We start from the raw sequence: 21,754 nt of genomic DNA on the forward strand, positions 1-21,754 counted from the left end.
AACTCATTGGGAGGAATGATTACACATTGCCGCAAAAGTCACCATCAGTCTTTGGGGTTTTGACATAAGCAAACGGTCGTGATTCTTCTACTTTACACTTCTCATGACGTTACTTTGCAACTGCCAGCTTCATGCTTGCCTTGTCGGAATGCCTTTACAGCAGTGTGCTTTTCATCATCAAGCTAACTTTTTGTGAACAAAGTGCACTTTTTTTGCTGTCCTGTAAACGTCCAAACTGAAATCAAGGAAATCAGGAAATAAGATCCTCATAATGCATGAGGCTGCACACATTTCAAATCATCTAGATTGAGTTTACATGAGTCTGTGTGCAAATCGGAATTTGTTTTCAAAGAATTCATTTGGTTAAATAAATATGAAAGTAAATTACGAAATGGTATACATATCCCAAATAGTCTATTCCACCAGGGCTTGGATAAATGAGCTACTACTTTATTGGATAATAGTACTTCACATTGACAACTAAATACATGTAAAACAAGTTTTACAGTTTTACATATATTTGAACTGACTTGTTCTTGTCATGTTCAGTGAAGGTGGCTGATTGCGTTGTAATTTGTTCACAAAATTATGATTTGGATTGTTTTTTGTGCATGATGTCTGATTTGGAAGGGGAACCATGGTGATGGTAAGTCTTGGGTCTAATAAAACACTTGAATCTGGGCAAGAAACCATTTTACAGAGGTAGGAGTTTATTTTGTAGTGGCAATTGGTCTTTTGTGCCCAACTGGCCGCATCGTTAAAGAAATTGGATTGATTCCAGGATATTTTTTTGTTGAACAATATTGATTATACATTGCATGCTACTGTCTTTAGGATTTTAATTCATGATTGCCCTATTGAGAATTCAAAATAACGTATCACGAAAGAAAAAATATAATTTTGTGTATTTCTGCTATTTTCATCATACATTTTTTAACATTGAATATGAAATCAGTCTCCAGGCAAATCACAAGCACTTAATAGTGAATATAACTGTTGATTGACTGTATTTTGTTGTTGTTTTGTAGGCAGTTGGGCCCTTACAAACTCTCATTTCAATGGTTTTGCATGTTTTCTCAAACCCATTTATTTTCCTCTCATTGGTAGCATGATGTTTACCTCACCTGTTTGCTATTAATTAACCCATGAGTAATTCTTCTCTTGGCCTACTTTTATCAGAGGTTTTACAAATGGCAGTTGTGTCACCTCCTCACACCTCACTTTGATTGCCAATGCAATGTTAGAGAAATTTCTTTTGGGAGACAATCTCCTTTTGCATTGCCGATACATGCTCACTGGTCATTGCTTTCAGTACGGCAACCAAGTCACCTGATTTCAGTCATGAGACCCCAATCTGAAACCTTCGAAGCCTTGCTTTTACCACAGCTATTTATTTGGGTTATTTTCTCTTGCACTGCATTTCATCACACATGAAGCAGCTTTTCATTTTAGAAAAAACTACAAAACACTGCACACAGATTCCATTGAATCTGTTGAATGTAATAGTTGTAACCAAAAGTTAAAGTCCATCATGTTTGAAGAAGAAAAAAAAGAAGAAGCTAATTTAATTAGCCTTAGGCAACCGAATGAACCAGCCTCATGCCTGAAGACGTTTATCCCCTTACGGATCATGATCAATACTGGTTCTTCAATCTTTTAACAGTGATGCCAGTTGTTATCTGCTGCCAACGAATAGCTTAGTTCTTCAAGGTTCTATCAAATATTCAGAAGGGCTCCTTTAGTTACAACTCTGCCCTGTATTCCAGGTCAGTGTACGAGCAAAAAGGGTATAGACGACAAAATTAAGGCAGAAGCATAGATCAGCATTTCCTCTGCAGGAGTTACAATAGGTCAGTTGCATGTGATGTTTAATTAATGCCTTGCATGGTTACGACATGCAATGGCCAGTACTAGTCTGCATGCTGCTTAATGAATGTCTTCCTCTCTTTCTCTTTGCCTGTCGGTGCTTCCAGAAGACAACTATACTGAAGGTGGGTATTTTCACTGTTGGCTTCCGTTTTTGCTAAATTGTGTATGCCTACACCGTGTCATGGCCGCAAATAAATGTAAGCAAATATTTCATGCTGGTAATGGCATTGAAATAACTGGAGTGGTAAGTCTCATTAATCAGGTTTTCATTGAGTCTGTTTTACACCTCACAGTAACAATTCTTCATTTGTGTGATTAAACTAATACCTCAATCAAAAATGAAGCATGTACTGAGCTTTTACTACTCTATACTTTGCAGTAGTACTTCGAGTAGCCTAGGAGTACTGCTGGCTTTCTGCTTCACCATTTCATCTCAGCGGTTATTCAGTGCTCAGTTGATTACCAAAATAAGAAATAAATTAATAAATAAAACAGCAGGGCTTTGGACCTTGAGCGCCAACGCTGGAACCAGGATGGGCTCCTGGAAAAACAAATCAATCAGAAAGAAAGAATACAATAATATTAAAGCATTAAAAAGGTCCAAGTGGCCTTCGTAAAAGTTATTTTAAAAGGCTTAGCTGAGCAATACTATAGTAAAGTATTGCACTAGGTTCTACAAAACAGAACAATACAGATGAATTCCTTAAATTTGTGTTAACAAATTAATTTAAAAAAAGGTAAAATGTCCGTTCATGGTTATTGCTATTATAAGCTGACTCTATGGAGAGGTTAGATTCCTCGATCAAATAGAAAATTTGCTTTTATTTGGTTGAATGTCTTGTTGGTCAGTGTATTGTAATACAAAGTGAGAGAGACTTTAAGCCCCTCATTTAACTCAATGCATTCTTCTTCCTTCTTAGCAAAATCATTGTATTTGGTGTATTAGGATTCCATGGGGGTGGAGCAGATTATTGGTAGTTAGAGGTTGAAATCACCCATATTTTAAAAAACCACAGGGAAGAAAAGTTTGCTCAAGGAAAGCACTGGAATTAGTTGGCAGCTAACATAAAGCTTCTTTCTATCGGTAACACACCATGTCCCATCAGCTTCCTTTTTCTTTGCGTGACACAAGTATGACTTGCTGCTGACAGTTGTTGGAGGTCAAGGTAAAACAGGTCTATTGCTATATTTGTGCATTGGGATCGCTCTCTCGTGGGTAGGTGGGATGATAGTCTGTGTACTCCTCATCTTAATGAAAAACAAAGGCCAACCTGAATTTAGATTTCTGAATGATGACGAGTAAGTGGCTGATGATGCATTGCAACCTGCTATGGTTGACTAAATGCTCATCGTGCCGACCCTGTCTGTGTGCCCTCCTATTTCTTTCCGTCCCACTCTTCCCTCTCCCAACACTCCTCAAGTAACACAGACATCTGCTCTAAAAGAGATGCCTGCGTGTCAGTGTCATGCAGCTTCCCATGATCCCTTGTTCTCTGCTGACTGTGCTCTTGTTTTCCTTTAAGGTCTGGCACACCTGATGATGGGCGACCAAGGTATGAGCTCTGTTCCTTTTCCCCCATCATTCCTCCAATGTCCCTCCTGCTCCCATTGTGCTCAGACGTGTGTTTGCATATGACTCTTGTGCAATACTCAGGCTTGCAGCTTCATATATGGGCTGTCATTTTGCTTATTCTGAATGACCTAGTTGATTTTCATTCTCCCAGTGACTTTTTTTTATTTCTGTATGACCCCCTTATTCAAGCTCATTTGGCTTTCCGCTCCCACTCTGCTGGCTATTTCTGTCCGTATTTCCTTTCTTTTTAATTATTCACATCTACTGTGCAGTTCTGATGACGTGGTTTAAGTAAAGGGACATTTGCATTGACAATATTAGGATATAAGGCATGGTGGTGGAGAAATAGCTTACTGAATTTTTAAGCTAATCCTCATCTGTCATGCACAGACGATCTGTCCATTCTATCTTGATCTATACATTTTGTATGGCTACTGCATCCCCTTGTCAGGCAGCAGAGCAGGGATGTGAAGTGTTGTTCCTCTCTTTCCACTTTCCTTTGTTCGTCGCCTCTTACTGTCACACATTTTCCCTCTTTTTGCACATATATGTAGCCATCGAGCCTCTTTCTCCTGCCGTCTATCCCTTTCCGACTTGACCACGACACTTATCAGTGTCCCCTCTGCTTTTGTTCTCCCCCTTTGTCTGGAATCTGCTTCCTTCATGGAACATTTCATCAAATCTCATAGGGAAAAGTAAAGGTACAACCCTTTTAACTCTCTGAATTCATGAAACTATGACAGCAGTGTTTGTGGCAGTATATACTCGGGCTAAATGCAGTATATAAGGTCATTGGCATTTTACAAAATTGCTTTCTCAAGTATATATGAAAGATTTCCAAGGTAGGTGCCGCTTTCGCTTTGCATTCACATGTTTAAGCTGTGTCACCTTTATTTTCTGCTTGATGCATGGGAATCATGAAAGAGACTCACACGGGCATATGAACACAATAGTTGCTGTCCTAGTTCCAGTACACTACCACCACCACCACCACCACCACCCGGGGGGTAACTACACTCTTTTTGTTCAAATAATGGGTTTTGGGTTTGCTGGGTGAGGCTGGATCATGGTGTTGTGGGCCTCCCATCCTGGCTGTGATCATCACCTCTTCTCCCTGTGGGGTAAGTGGACTTCTGATCTTTGACATTTGACTCTCCTCCTCAGGGCAAAGAGGGGAAGTTTGGCTACTAAGGTCCCTTCTGAGCATTCAAGGTAAACATTTGATTCTTTCAAGTTAGTAAATGAAGTAAAACCAAATCGAGCAAGTTATAACTGACTGAAGTGTGGGAAACTTGACTGTCAGTATGTGTGATTTACTAATTGTGGAATGTGTAACTTCAAATTTGAAAAGTACTGTATTAAGTTTAAGTAAGTATTTTCACTGGGAAAGGGTTTTTCTTGATTTTGCTTGCTCTTGTTGTTGCTTTGACATATACTATGCGATTGGTTTAGGTTTTGCAAATTATTTTACGCAGTTTGGAACATTTCTATTTTGCCAAAAAGATATTGTGTGTTATGTTAAATGTTATCTCTTATCAAACTTGTGAAGCACCGTCTGAAAAAGGTAAGTCTTCAAACAGTCCATGAAGTATAATAATTTCTTCACGGTGTATAATGAACAATGTCAGATTAGGGGTAATGCCTAATCTCATTGGTCTACTTGTGCTTATGCAAATGTATTCTGATTCCTGTGAGTTAGTTCTTTGATAGCCGATGCTGCCTAAACGCGGTTAATGCTTGGCCTGTGTTACTGTCGCATTAAATCACGTGCAATGCAATTCCATGCAACAAAACGTCAGTTCGTTCCATGACCCAACTTGGAAAATGGAAATTGTGTAACACACATGAAGTCATATTTCATATGCCACAACTGATTGTGAAAAAATTGCCAGTTGGCGCAGCCACTGGAATTATCTGTATGGAAAGATTCATTATATTATCAATTTATTTATTTAATTAAGGCTTCTTAAACTACCGGTAACTGGGTGAATGTTACAAGCTATAGTGTTGAGACGTGTAATGAGTACTGTTCACAGTTTTAAACGATTCTACATAAAATGAAATAAATGAATAAATAAAAATCCTTTTGCCAGATTATCCTCTGGATAAAACAAAAATGAATAAAGTGTTAAACATAGAGTGTTTGCACATCATCACTGATCATCGCATAACAATCATTAATGAGTATGCTCCAATTAATTGTACACAGTGCTAACCTTTACTTTAATAGCGTTTTCAATATGACAGTCTCTCCAACATGTGTAATCTGCTCACAACACGGGTCCCATGCATCACCACAGAGTCCAGTTAATTAGAGAATACTCATTAATTATTCTTCCGCAATGATCTGTGATGATGTAAAAGCACTCTATGCTTAACACTGCTTTCATTTTTGTTTTATACAGGCCAAAGGATAATCCAGCAACATTTTTTGTATTTAGTCATTCATTTTAAATTTATGTAGAACAGTTAAAAGTGCAAACAGAAATGTAGCTCTCCTTAAATTGATCGCCGCAGCATACACGTTTGAAAATGCGCAAACTTTATTTTGAAGGCGAGCTAGCTCTGTTTCCGGCTCTGTTTTCATCAACTCAATTTTCATTTTTTTAAGTTGGTTAATGGAGCAATTTGACCAATTAGTAAATTGCATTGCACGTGTTCATTCAATGCGACAATAACACAGGCCAAGCATTAACCGAGTTTAGGCAGCATAGGCTATCGAAGAACGAACTCACAAGCAGCAGAATAGATTTGCATGAGCACAAGTAGACCAATGAGATTAGGCATTACCCCTATTGTGACATTGTCCATCATACAACGATAGCAAATTAATTACACTTCATGCACCGACCTCAAACTGCCCTGTTAGTTTACTTTATGATTTGTGAAAAGGAATCATATTGTACTGACAGATATTCTGCTGCTACAAGTCAAAGCTGCAGTGATATATACATCATTCACACACACACGCACACACACAAATGAAACCCTTCTGCATAAAAGAATGGAGAGATTTATTTTTTCCATCTCCTAAGGTAAGTGTCATTTCCACAATCCTACTGGTTCCTGTTCAGCAAGTGGATGCATACCAGTTGCCTTTTCATTGCACACATACTTGACATACATGTAATTCTGGTATGAATTGATTTGAATCAGAAAATCACCGCTGTAGGTGATTTCAAACTTTACTTTACAAGTTTTGCAAAATCCCTAGACTAACAGAATACTTGTCATTGACCGATGTAAAAATGATCTTGGTATTGGTATTCTGTGAAGACAAATGCCAGTTGTCTGAAACATACATGTCACATGTATACATGAGCAAAACTGTAAATCTGGTGATCCTTGGTAAAGTTATATAACCTATGACGTGACCATTACTGCCCTTAGTAGTTTTTCACTAGTTCAATTGTCAAATTGTTGACTATCAAAGCTCTTTTACAGCCAGTACACACTTGATGCTGGTGTTCTTGGGGGACACTACATGGCTCTGAAACCCACAGGTTTTTACAACACTATACCAAACACCCAGTTTAGCTGTGGCAGAAGGGAAACCACAGGGAGAGATTGAAAGAATGCTGGTGATGCACAAATCTGACATCCGTAGCACACTGCTTCTAATTTGGGCCATTGCTAGTTGTCCCCTGTGTGGTACAGTGTGAAACATAGTCAGTCCAGTTATGTACTGTGTAGTCACAGACCCATATCCCCACTTGATCATTACATCTAGGAACGTGGACAGTGCTTGTATTCATGGTCTGCTGCTTTAGGCTTGTGAGAATACTGTGTATTATGTTAGCCCCCCCTGAGGTCCTACTGTGTCACGTTAACCACTTGTATGGTTTATCCTCTGTTTCATGGCTGGTCCCTTGAGGATGGGCTTGTTTCTGTGTGCTGCGTTCAGCTGGTTTCCTAAAAACCTTGTTTCCATTCAGCTCTAGAAAGCAGGCCACACTGTAGGATAAGTCATAATACCGCTGGCACACAGATCACTGGGTATTTAATTGCTGCCATCACAATAAACTGCCATGTGCAGCTTAAGAGGGACTGCAGGCTGTGCAGACAGGCTTACAGGTACCACTGGGCTATTTCTAAATTCGTGTACTTTCTAATGTAATTACTTTCACTTTCTAAAGAAGGAAATTGTTCCTTTTCATTATACCCTTTTCTAGTTTGTTTGCACATGTGCTGTATTTGTATATGTCAAAGTCAATGGAAGTTTAAACACAGTGATAAACCAGTGCCTTTCAAATGGTGTCATAAACTTGGCCGATATATGCGTTCAAATTGTAATTTAAATGTGCTATACTGGATATGAGATTGCAAATAGATTGTTTGCTGATAATGTAATGCTCTGAATCTTGCCCCTTTAAGTCTTATATTTAGCAATAACTTTGACATTGCAACGGTTCTACTGTTTTAAGTTTGCATGAACTGATGTAGAAACTGAGCATCTAATTATCACATGTGACATTTTCACAGCCATTGTAGCAGAAAACAAGGTGGCTATTCGCTGTGTTCTCACACATCCACTGTGGTTTGTGGGCTTTACCGCGAAACATTTATACAGTTGACATTTAAAGAGCAAAGACTTGTGAGTGTGTATTTGTGTGTCTGTCATACATCAGTGTGTTTTATGTCGCGAATAAAACATGACAAGATGAGACAAAAACAATGCCTGCATCACTGTTCACTCTACGTCGTGGTATATTGGCATTACAATGTATGCAGTGTGATCATTAAATCTCATGCAAGATAGATCTTAATGCAGACGCAAGATTGTGATGTTTGTGTCCCATCTGATCCAGGACATGTCGATTTAAACCTAAAGAAAAATTGTCTTGTAAGGAATATTTGCATATGTTATTTTTCCATGGACCGGTACAGTAATGGATAGTATAAGCTGGGATCCAGCACAGCTCAGTGAGTAAGTGCTGTAGGAGTGTGTAGAGGACAGGCAAAGAAATTGAAAAAGCCTCATTTGACATACTGTATGTGGGATTTTGAAGTACCCATTTACTTGAACACATGCTCAGTAAGATGCGTTAGTGTCCAGTATGTTTCAACCACCTGCATAACTGCAAAGGTCATAATTGACCAACATTACGCAGCACTGGATTCTTTAACTCCCACACTTGAAAAAAATAGCAACACTGACAGGATACTATATCTATGTTTTGTTATATATAAAGTCATTTGTAAAAAAATGTTTTGCTTTCCAGCTTTGTGCTGTGAAATGTTTCAGTGACTTTATTCCCTGTAACTTGTTTGAAGATTATACTCGGCTTGAGAAAAAAGTCAGTTGTTCCAAACGAAATGCAGAAATGCAGAAGTAAAAGTAATGGAGAAAAATACACAGCAAGAACAAATAAGAAGCAACTTCAGCGTAAGATTAAATAATTAAGAAAAAGCCAGATGGTTAAAGTGAGAGATGATTTAAAAGAGGGCAGTTTTCTAACCTCAGTTCCTCAGGAAAGCTAGTCCAAAGGGTTGGAGCCCTAACAGCAAATGTCCTGTCACCCTTGGTCTTCTGCCTTGACCCGGGAAGAGCTAATGGGGCACAGACGTGCACGTTGGTTCCACATACGCTTGTGTAGGGTTTGGGTTTCTCTTTGACTTCCAGTTAGTTTGGCAAGTTTGAAAGATAACAGGTGAAATGTGTCAGGGTAAGGCAACATGCTTTACTTTAAGCTTTCAGGTGTGTTTTCTCTGTGTGTACGATATTAGTGACGGTGGCGGTGGGACAAAAAAGAAATTTGCCATGACGGGGGGGAAATTGTTTTGTCAATAGCATGTCAGAGAGCAACTCGTCAAGCCGTTGTGCCTTCTTTATCTGACAGGTACCACAATACCATGTGGTGTGCGTTGAATCAACAGATACAACCTCTTTAGCTTCACATGAAACCTCGAATACTGTCAATGAAAAATGTTGAGCTCTATTGACTCCCCCAGGATTATTCATTTCTCAGCTTTAACCCGATAAGTATATCTGTGGTTCCAGTCATTTATTTTTAGACAAATACTAACCTGTGAAGTAAATGTATTTAAAAACCAAACGTCTTTTAGTGAAGATGGCGCTGAGAGCTCATTTCTGACGGTCTTGACTCTGCTGGAGGGCACAGTCAGAGTTAATTACACTTTACAGCGAGTGGTCATCTGGATTCTCATTATGTAAAATGCCAGTGGACGTGCTGTTTGAGAAGCTGACTCAGAACTTGAAAAAAAAACTAAATTGGGTTTATCTCTACATCTTGGCATATGGGTAGCACCATCACCAGCTGGTCTGAAAACTACTAATTTACTGTAAGAGGCTGACTTATTATCGTAGCATACAAATCAGACTGAGAAAGTGAATTTGAAAATATAATGTGCAAAACTAAATGTTTTTGGTCTGAGATTAGTTTACTGTTGTTTGATGGCCTAAGGAGTTACCTTCTCATCTCAGAAGGAGATTTACTGTTGTGAAGATAAACAACTTTAAATGATGTTCTTACTAAGAAGACATCCTCTCCTCCAGCAGGCAAAGCTTTCAAAAGTCAAATCCGATCGCTCACAGAAAGACGTGAAGCTGCCCTTATATTGATGTGTTACCGAGTCATTTCTGTCATATTCAAACAGCTCTTTAAGAAAAACTCACCAAGAAGTTATACACATGAAGGTGAAGGAAAGTGTCACAGTTTGGCAGTTTTAAATCTCAACAGCTATTTTTTTTTCGCATCTTTGCTAATATTATTGAAAGAAGGTTTTAAGCGGACCTTTATTTTTGCAAGATTAAGCAGAATTTCCTGTCGACCGACCTACATTTCACAGTTAATAAGGAAGCAAGCTTCTCCCTTAAATATCTTTAAATCCCTATGATGAGAGTCTAAAAAAATGTACCAAATACTGATTTACAGTTTTATCAGCACGAACACCCTCATTATCTGCATGCAGCAGAGCATTCAAGGCAACTACTAAGGCGAGTAGTTGTTACTACATCCACAAAGATGTGGTAGACTACTACAGAAACAATGAAGTGGCTGATGGTGTATATGCGTTCAGTCAAGCGAACATAACCTTACATATTAAAGAATGATAGAATCCCTTTCACACAGTGAGGAATACAGATTTTGTTTTAAAAGAGCACTGATCAGCTAATTCTGAGTCAGCAACATTCACCGTTCAAACTGATTCCAGGCTTTCGCTGTTCGTGCCTCGTGTGAAACAAGAAGTCAACGTTGGTTTATTTGACACATAACTTTCAGTGCTATTTTAATCTTAACCACGATGTATTCCTGAACCAAAGTTGTGTTGCCTAAACCTTATTAAGTTGTTTCTTAGGAAGACGATAGTTTATTTTCTAATGCAACGAGCGGAAATTGACAAGTGTCGCTCGACTTGAGGAGTCATTTTTTCACAAGATATCATACAAACTGTTTTATGAGGATATGTTGACACACAATATATCTGGATATGTGTACAATCAAACCAATACTCAGTAATACACCCATCCACATACCCAGAACATACACCCAAGAATATTACAACACACCAAAGAAAAAATGCACAGTTACCCTTAACACACACTAACACACTTCATTTACTGTTCAGTAGTTTGATTGATAGTGGAACTAAGGAAAATGTATAACTGTTCAACTTACTACAGTTTGGTAAGCTGTACCTTCTGCCCAAAGCCATCAGCTCATACTCTTTATGAAGGATGTGGTTTGATCACAGGTAATTTTAAGGCCCTGCATCCTCACTGTCTCCTCGCACATCTCCTGGAGATACTCTATGAGTATTAAGCTGTTAAACCAAAGTGATTCTCTCCACTCAGATTTTTTCATGTGAATAGTCAGTTGAGGCCAAAGCTGCATGGCCTCTTTACAAAAAGAGAAGGCCAATCAAAACATGGCTTTAAAGCCTTCATGTCATCAAACTTTAATTTCAATCAGAAGCGTGAACGTGACTCTGGGTATCTGATGGTGGAATGACAATTTAAGATTATACCAAAGTTTAAAAATAGGCTTTGGTGTGTGTTTGAGATATGCACCGGCCAACATAGGGTTATGCTTTTAAAATATTTGGAAACTACTAGGCCACAGAGGCAGAAGTAAACTATGGACTGCTCGACTGGACTCACTTTTTGGTAGCAGGTGCTTTTCTTAAATGTATTTTCCACTGCGATACTACCCCCTCAGTGTTGGTGGGTTTCCCAACTCGGGAAATGGAACCGTCCAGGGAGGACATGAATGCAGCGTTGTCTGCCCTCTCTGAGTGAGAGCGCCATTCTAGTTTTCATACACATAGCTTCTAAGCTCTGTGCTTGCTACCTTTCTAACAAGCTGTTTTGTTCGCCTACTGCTGGCAAACATCAGACTGTCTAACATCGAGTGCTGTTGGTTTTTGGCAGGTTACTTGCAAAACTCTCCAAAATAAAATGACAAAATATGCCGTGAAGTTTCAAGATGTTAGGTTTTGTTCCAACAACGCGGGTGGGTAGCAGATCAAACAAGCTACGCAGCTTCTGTAAGTCTGCTGCTTCTAAACTGTTCAGCAAAACAAATGACTGTGATTTAGAATGTGTTGTCAACATTTACAAATCATTCCGTGGCACTAACACCATTTGTGTAAATAATTTGTTATTGGCTTACATGATGTCTAAAGTTTCTAATTTCTTTCTACACCATTCAGGCGTTAAAATGAATGACTTCAAATCTACTTTCACCCCTGGTCATACTGGTCCTAGTTAGTTTTGTTAATGGAAACATTAAAATTGACTGGACCTGCCAGCACAGAACTTCTGTGTGCACAACCTTTCTGCTGTTGCTGAATGTTTTGTCATTCAACTATTTGAATTGTGAGGAGCGGAGTGTAAAAGGGTTTAACGGGACTGGTTTCAGTGGGACAAAGAGGCTGAGTGGATTCTATTCCATTTGGAATGTAGCAGAGAAGATAAAGGAGAACTTTGCAGTGCACACGATTCAAAGAACGGCGTGCAGGCAGGTGAGTACAACAGCAAACGTATTGATTGTTGTACATCACTGTACAGAGGAGGGCATTAACAACTGTGTTGCCAAGAAACAAAGCAGTGTGTGTGTGTGTGAGATGCTCTACCCAGCAGGCTATTTAATTTATATTGTGCAATAATGTAAGGCTGTAAGACTAGAATGAGGGAGGCAGTTATATTGTTATAGTCGCTAATCAGTTGTATGCACAGGCTGGAATTTATTGCTAGTTTGGACATAAAGGCTCGGTGGTGCAGTTGACATCTGGGGAAAGCAGGTTGTCTGCATAAGTTAACATTTGAATGCACTTAAAAATATAATCCAGTACCATTTATTCAGAAATCATTTTAACTGACCTATTTTTTGCTTTTATCAGAGTGCATTACTCTTACTTCAGAAACATATTTCACTACTCTTTCCATCCATGTTACTGCTATAATTTATCAAAACTGTACGGCCATCAGGTAGCCCGAGTAGCCAAATAAATCTTGTATGCAGCTTGATAAAGGAATGGCTTCCTTGTTGTCTTGGTGGGTTCAACGGCTTGGTTAAACAAACATTACATGCACACTGAATGTAACTTACTTATTAATACATAGCAATTTACCTCGTTCATGCCTGCGCTGCCTAGCTCACCTGTTCCATGTGCCACCCCAGGGCCATCAGGGTTTGTTACAAACAAGGTAATTGTACTTGATGGGTCACAGAGGCAGTTTTCACAGAGATGGGGAAACGGACTGCTTTTGCAGCGCACAGAAAAAAAGGACTGTAATTGCCCGGAGTGAGATTTGTGTATCTTGACATGGCAGATTTGCAAAACTGCACTATAAAGCTCCACAGTATATTACCACAGATTCTGCTCCTGGGGGGGGAGGCAGAAAGACTTCAGTAATAGTGAAGGACTTAAAGCAGACAGAGAGAGGTATTTAAATACTGAGCACAAGGAAACGGGCAGAGAAAGGGATGGGGTGGGGGGGTACTGTGTGGAAAGAATAAGTGTGATGAAGGGGGATTATAAAACAGAGCCATGTGATTATAACAGTCACAGAGAGAAAATATAGTAATAAAGGAAAGAAGAAAAACACTGTTGCCTGAGAGTTGTTTCTTTCTGAAGAACGTGTATTTTCATACATCAGACCTGCCTGCCTGGCTTTCTGATGGACATGTTTTGCCTCTTTGTGCCAGTCTCAGCTTCATTGCCAGCATCGTGAATCAGATAAGCAGTAGCGTGCCTTCACTAACTTCTCTGGATTGACAGCTTTTCTGGGGTTGGCGACAGGTTTCAACAGCATTCCTTCATGTGTACATCATCAATGTTGATAAAATCCCAATATCAGACTTTGAATGAATAGTTATCATGCGTTTCCCAAAGAATTGTTCTTATAAAAGATGACAAGCATAGACATATTCCAAACCTTAGGAAAGGGCGAAGGAGAATGTAGAATGAAAAGGTTGGATCAATTTGAACAAGGCTCATCTGGCTCCCCAGGTAGGGAGAATAGAAGGAGATCTGCTCCAGATCAATAGTGCTGGTCGATGCCAGTGAGAGACTGCAGTGATGAAAAAACTCTATTTCTTGGCAAGGGAGGGGAGCGGATGACTCTTAGCAGAAAATAGATAAAAAGGAGATACCCATGCTTCAGCTCGAGACTGTGAAATGCATCGTTTGCATGTCGGTTTGTTTTTAGTTCAGCTTTTAGATCATGAAGCCATTTTACTGGCATCCACTGAGGCAATGCCGCCAGGTGTTGTTATGATGTGCTGTATATAGGCAATCATATTTATCCTTTCCGTATGTATTATGAGATATGATTTCTTTTTTTTTGAATGTGCACAATAGATGTTTACATGGTACTGCTGCTTTGTGGAGGTGATTTATGCAAGCAAGCCAGTAGCTTAGCTGTCAAAGAGATATCAGAGAGTTATTTCCCCGCATCTCATGGTACATTCATCTTCTCCCATTGAACTGGGGAAAAGGGATACAGTGTGACTAATTTATATGGAATCACTCACACTCCGAGACATATTCATTTGTCCTTCCCATGACTCTTGTCATGGTGGCATTATAGTGTTTACTGCTAAATATGGAGAGAAATAAGGCTCAAAACAGCAGAGACAAATGTGATCTTCTCGAAAATTACAGATGATTATTTTTAAATAAACCACAATTAAATGATTACAAATGCATTTTTCTATCCACAAGTGAATACCGTTCTATTTTGCTTTAACTTTCGTCATTAAGATGCGCAGGAATCCTTTTAAAATGTAAATGATATTAGATTCATAAACACCAAGTTGTAATAATGTGGAATTTGTTTAGGTTGGGTTGTGTTGATTTGTAAAATTAGGATTATTTTTTGACCAGCATAATTTACTTCCAAATTGTCGTATATATTTTTAAAACTTAAAATTTGAGACGCTGATTATTACTTTTTATAGTTATTTCCCTCCTTAGCTTTACATATGAAATTCAAATCATATAAGTGGTTGAGTTTGGTAAACAGATATAATAAATTAAACTACAATTAGGACCCGAGAGATCTTGCACCTTTGGTACAACATTCTGTGAATATTTTTTTTCCCTTTTCAATGATGCATAGCGAATAAATGGCAACGCTCCCTTTGGGAAATTGAATCGTCCATTTCCAATCGAGTGTGCCCTGGAAAAGCCATGGGGGTCAGTGGCAATTTGTCTCAGGAGGTCTGCAACGAGAGTCATTACACTCAAGACCAACATGTCCTGAGGGACAAAAACATTCTTGAGAGGGAGACTTGTTTTCCCTTATATATATATATATATATATATATATATATATATATATATATATATATATATATATATACAGAGAGAGACAGAGGGAGAGAGAGAGAATATTGCTCATCATAAATAGGTATTATCATAGTATAACATATGATTACATAAAGGCATAAAAATTGGCACAATTCAACACTTTCCTCTGTCATAGGGGAGCGGCATGTCATCAACCTCTATTTTTGAGTAGCTCATCTCTGTTTAGTAAATTGTTTCTGTCCCTAGTTTAATTAAAAGCAGAGTAGCATATCTACTCCACTTGAAAGACACATTTGGTTGTTGTTCAGCTTAAATGTGTTATAGTCAGCCAGAACAGGTGACGTAGTATATAGAGAGATGACGTCAGCATAGGAAGAACATTGAGTTGGACAGGAAGGTAAAAAAAACACAGGACTTTCACCCAGGAGACTGCTGTTTTTGTTCTGTCAGACGTCACGTTGATTTATTTGTCACATAACGTCCGTAGTTACTTTAACGATCTTTTCCCAAACCTAACCAAGCACTTTGTTGGCGAAACACTCGGCACACTGATCGCTCGTGTTGCTGAGCATTCGTAGAAGAAAAGATTCCGTAAGATATCGTACAAACTGTTGTATGAGGCTTCATTGCGCAGTTTAATTTTCCTCATTTTGTCATTGATGATCAATTCATGAAAATGAAAATGAGCAATTCACGGGTGAGAGAATCAAGCTGTGGACAACTACCCGCCTTTATTCGTGTACCTATTTCTGCTGCTCATCTTAAGCAGTGGATTCATATGCCTCTGTGTTATTTATTTGCCATCCCCTCTCATTTCCTGTCTCGGCTTTTTCCTCCCGGCTCCTCGGCATCAAATCACCTGTGCGTTGCCCACACATCCTTAGAGAGAGAACGAGCTGATGAACGACAGTGGGGGATTACATGACCCCACTTGATCCATCGCTGCTGTATCAATGGCTTTCTAGTCATCAGTGCACTTGCTTTTGGTTTGTGGGTTACATCCACCAGAGTAGCATCAAAATGGCTACAATATTCCTGTACTTGATTTTATTGTTTTTCGAGAACGTTTAGAAGAGCGCATTGAGCAGAATCTTTACTAATCAAAATAATATCGTGCCGCAAACTTTCACCAATGAACGAAGTAAGAGGTTGCAGCATTTGGGTGTAAGTGATGTCATGTGATTGCCTTATAATGCTGATGAGTCAGAGCTAATAATGTAAGCACCGCCTTGTTCATTTAAAAGAGTTAAATATGTATTGCAGGATGAATATTTTTATGAGATACAATTGTGAATTTATCATCCACATCTCTTCTCTCTAGTGGCATTCACACCTCTCATGAATTATAAATGAATCTAATTGTTTAATTTGTGGTTACTCCCTATAGTGTTTTAGTAATCTATCGTGTAACTGTAACCATGTGTGTTTGCACGAGCCTCAATTAAGCTGCTTGAGGAAGGATAATCTTGGAAAGGAATGTCTATGGGTGACGATGTCTTAATACATTACAACAAAGAAAAATAAAATCTCAAGCAATTGAGAGTTGTCATTTGATGAATACATTTATCTATTTTCATATTTTGTCTTATAATCGTACTGATAGAATTAAACCAGTTTTTTTATGGTGTTTGAAAACAATATTTTCTCCTTTATAATCTTTTTAAAAATCTGGTAAGAGAGGGAGCTCATTTAAAACAGGCAGAAACTGCTTATTTTCTTTTTATACGATGTTTCAATTTATTAGCGCTTGATGAACCCAGTATACGGCCTGTGGGGAGTGACATAATGAACAGTAAATATATTGCTTTCAGATGGCCCTGCTGAGGCCATAATTCCCCGTCCCTGAGCTCAGGTGAAGGTCAGCAGGGAGCTGTCAAAATGTCCATGTTCCCATGAATGCGCTACCATAGCAAGGCTCCCAAGAATTAAGGTGGCTGTCAAACCAACCAGGATCATTCATTTTCATTTTTGTTCAGAGTCAGCCGTTATTTATCCTTGGGCTTTATCATTTTCAGCTTGTTGGAGTGGGCCAGATAATCCTATAAAGCAGTGTGCATGATATGGCAAATAGCAGTACAGTATATCTATCTATCTATCTATCTATCTGTCTGTCTGTCTGTCTGTCTGTCTGTCTGTCTGTCTGTCTACATTACAAATATCCAAGTAAACAGCACTTGTAGATGACATCAACCTTTACTCAGCTTAGTGGTGAACATGCGACAATCAATCTGATTTTGTGTGACATACACTTCATTTGATGTGACTGCAGCAGATTAATGTACACAGATGTTTAACATATATGTTCCATTATGGGATATAGCATCATCCCTAGCTCAGCTGGAAGTGGAATTTTGGCATGGTTTTATATGATTTTACATAAATATAGACTTTGTCCGGCAGTATAACAGAGTGGTGTGTCAGAAGGGCATGCTATCCACCGTAATTGAGATCACACACATTTTTCCTACTTGCTGAAATTAAATTCTGGCATTGGGAAGGGTCACTTCCTCCGCAGGAAATTAAAAATCAAAGCTCACCAAAGATGTCTCCTAAACAGCAGCTAGGGAGTGCTCTGTTCAGAAAGTCTCTCTTTCATATCCTGGTTCTCTCTCTCTCTCTCTGTTATCTGAGTATATTATAGTTCAAATGTGTACTTCTGCCTACTAGAGAGTGACATCCAAGTTTGGCTCTCAATGTTAAGTTTAAACAAACAGTAATTTAACCAGACATTTCGCCATATAAGTTTACTACTATAAGTAACACTAAACAAACACATAAAGATATCTTGTAAATAGTGTAAATTAATGTCATAAGGAAAATGGAGAAACACAATGGCCGTAGCGCTAAATCATATTCAGCTTCATTTGGCCAAGTATGCATTGCACATACAAGGAATTTGACTCTCTTTTTTCTCATCTCTCACAATGTACTGACACAGAAGTACAGAGGGAGGTGATGTTCTTTTAATTATCTATGAATACTGTATGCTGCCCCAGTTTGTGCTGCTAGAGAATCATGACATCAATCAATGTAAGAGCAATTTGATTTGATGACCAACCTTAATGGCATTTTATGCAACAAACCCACCAACCCATGACACAGCAGTAAGAGACTGACGCTGCTCTGTGTGTGGTATTTTAGGCTTCAGATTAATATCATACTATCAGGCCATACAGTCCATTGATGCTTTTAATGGAATCAAGAGAAGTTCCAGTAAATTGAATATTTAGTTCACATATGAGTGGTTTAGAATTAAGCTCCCCATCACCACTGGACATGTCATATGTTTATTGAACATTGTATTATGCCCTTCCGTCCTATTCCCATGAACGCCATATATCAGGAATGCCTTTTAAATATGGCCCAAAAAACGGTGTCAAATCCTTTATCGCATTGTCATTAGTTTCTGCATCTACATTTTATAGTTAACGGCTTCATAGTGTCGGAGTATAGGACAGAAGAGTTGTTTGTATAATCAAGGAGATATTTGTATGAACTTGAGTATGAGTATTGTGGTTCTAAGGAAACATTATATGTGTCGTTTAACAGTGCTGGAGTTGCATTTGCTTTGTAATTTAGAGACTGTGTCAGGGACTTAAAAAGGCCTGTAGATAAGAGCTGAGGATGCCTTGCACATCAGTAAGTGTGAAATAGAACAACACGCCCCTGAGTTGCCCACTGTTCCCCCGGAGAGACGACAGCTAGATAGGAATCTGCAGAGCCACGGACCTTCCTTCCTCACGTTGCTGCATTTTAATGCTGCTCTGTTGGAGAGTATTGCAGTGCGCCACTACATGAAGCGCCTGATAACAAAGGGTACAACATCCTTTGAATGCTGTTTGTTCTCCAGTCTGCTAGAGCAGTGATGAAGCTGATGCACTTCTGATTGGGTTTCTCTCCCTCCTAAAGTTCTCCTTGTACATGTATTGCAATGCATGAGCCTAGAGTGTACCCAGAGGCATATTATCAGTGAAATTATTTCACACCACTCCGAGCAGTCCCTGGAAAGGTAGAAAGAAAACATTATGTTATCTTTGAAGATACTGCTCTGGAAAATTGAAAAGTGAAGTATACTTTCGCTAAAGGGCCGGATGTCGGGCTCCTGCGCCTCGTCTTCCCTTTTTATTCCTTTTACTGCATGAAAAGCCAGACTACTTTGTTCTGTGTAACTGCCTGCTTCTTTTAGAGTATGTTTGGCTGGAAATGTTGGCAAGGCACCGTCAGCTTTTAAAAATAATCAAACACCACTTCAGTGAGTCATTTCATTACACGTTTGGAACAGCAGAGTAATGAGCAGCAATATAACACAACTGCAACTGCAACAGATCCAATCAAACACAAACTTTAATTCATTATGCATTACAGGCAGCTTCAGCCTCCCCCTCGTGATACACGTATCTCATCTACACATGTGATTCCACACACATAATCACTTCTGTATGCAGCTTCACAGTGAATAAGCAATGAATCATATACATCACACAGAAAAAAAAACTGAATCTTGACATTGCTATTTTACAATATTTCTAATATCCTTTCCACTGCAATACCCTGGGGATTCAGAGATGAGTAAAAAAAAAAAGTCTCCTAACATTGTGGGGTTTTAGACTGCTGACAAGCTGTTCTCTGGCTATTGAATCCATTTCTCAATGTCAGTGGAGCTGGAGCAGCTTACATTTGAATGAGGAGATGCTAGTGCTCCTGGTCCTGTGGGACCAGCATGTACACTGAGGGCGATGGAGTCCACACTGTGCGTTGTGTCACAACTGATGCACAATAGGATTATGGAGGAACTGTGGTTGTTTGGGACTGCAATAATACAATATATTGACATTTCGTATAGTATTCATTGGGGGGGGGGTTAAAAATGAATAGTTGTAGCCAAAAAAAGAGACATTTAGGTCCGCCGTGTCCATTGAGCGCAGCCATATTCAGCGAGTAGACTGTGTGCATTAAGATACTGCAGGTGCAGTAAGTAACACAAAATAAATTAGAGAGAGAACGATGATAGAGAAAAGCAGGAGGTATTTTGAAAGCGAGAGCCTGTTAGGTGAGTAGGCACTTCAAGCGCTTTTTGAAAACAGCAAAGTTATGTAAATCCCTCCACACAGGACATGAGATTTCCTGCCACACAGTGACGGTAGGACTAGCTGTTGACCTGAATCAGGGAGTTAACACAGGTGGCCACGCTAGAGGTGAGCTTCAGTTACTTGAGCCCAATGCGAGCAACAACAGGACACCAAGAGAAAGTAATGATTGGAGTGGCAAGAGTTGTTTGGTTAATTGCTGACCAGACGTTCTGTTGGATTTTTGATAGAGTTGTATAGTGCAGAAGGGTGTAGACAGATTGAATACGCTCGTAAAGTTAGTACGGCAAATCAATAATCTCCAGATTTATTTCAGAACAACGAAAACTACTTGGTTAAGATCATGATTACTCATCTTAGTCTTCTCTGGTGTCAGACTTCAATTGTAACTCAAGGGCCAACTAATAACTTTTTCTGAGGCTTTCAACCATATAACATGGTTTTCTGAGGCAGATAGACTTTTTCTCAGTTGGACTTGATGGTTGATATGCAAGTGCAGAAGCTTTTATTATTCACACTGCAGCTTTTAGTACATATGGTACATATCGGCTTAAAGGTAAAGCATGGAACCTCATTTCTGTAGTAGTTTGACAAACCAATTAGGACTCAGGGTCCACTTACCTGCTTTTCACAGAGCGTTCAACCATGTCACACTGTCTAAACCGCATATTTTGAGACAAATGTTTAGTACTGTCATTTTTTGCACATCACCACAAGAGGTTGTTGGTCAGGATCAAATCCCTTTGAACAACTTGTCAACTAGTCATGTGATGTGTACATCCAGTACATACATTATAGCATGCAAACATAATTATATTAACACAGAAACCCCACACAAATCTCTCAGTCAAGGATTGATAAGAAAAAAGCTGACGAAGGATTTCTGGTATCAAAATGATTGTTTTGAACTTCATCCGACTTATTTGAGAAACAAATGGTCCTGTCATCAAGAACACACCATCTATAATTCTTTGTCCTTTTTTTTCCATAAACAGTTATTCCGCCTATGCCGGCCTTGGTGCCAGAAGATAAATAAGGGGAATTAATTTGTGTCAGGATGACAGCAAAGCACTGCTCTGTTTGGCAGGAAAAACAAAGCAGGGAGTGTTATTAATGACCAGACGTGTGGACTGCAAGGACCACAGTCGCTCAGAAGGAGGTCAGAAGAGAAGGAGGCGAGCCGGGCGGGGGAAGGGGGGGGGGGGGGGTGACAGGGTGCTCATGCAAGAAAAAAAATACTTGGTAAAGTGGCTGATCAACAGAGAAAACTCGTCTTTAGGATGTTAGGACAGCCAGCACTCCTCAGCACTCCTTGTGTGTCCTAGTTTGTACTGTCACCAGCTTTGCACCAGCCCTTGCTGTGTGATGGTGTAAATAATGGGCACCTCACTGCTGACTGGAGAGCAGTGTATTCTGTGAAGCTGTGACCCCACCACCTAAAGAGAGG

At 39.2% G+C, this 21,754-nt stretch overlaps 1 protein-coding gene across 6 annotated transcripts in view; it reads left to right on the plus strand.

The window, feature by feature from the left end:
* LOC306785869 (neurexin-1a-like) overlaps positions 1-21,754 on the plus strand; it is a gene marked incomplete at its 5' end in the record, with an annotated part of 228,738 nt that overhangs the window by 13,707 nt on the left and 193,277 nt on the right. Inside the window, 3 exons of one of the 6 annotated variants that reach the window (XM_079280409.1) lie at positions 1,974-1,991; positions 3,393-3,422; positions 4,132-4,143. In XM_079280409.1, the coding sequence (XP_079136535.1) occupies positions 1,974-1,991; positions 3,393-3,422; positions 4,132-4,143 (60 nt within the window). Of the gene's footprint in view, positions 1-1,973; positions 1,992-3,392; positions 3,423-4,131; positions 4,144-4,594; positions 4,655-21,754 lie in introns of all 6 variants that reach the window. The other 5 variants (XM_079280405.1, XM_079280407.1, XM_079280408.1 and 2 more) reach the window with 5 other exon arrangements.

Source organism: Melanostigma gelatinosum (assembly GCF_949748355.1).
Source record: "Melanostigma gelatinosum genome assembly, chromosome: 12".
Lineage (NCBI taxonomy): Eukaryota > Metazoa > Chordata > Actinopteri > Perciformes > Zoarcidae > Melanostigma > Melanostigma gelatinosum.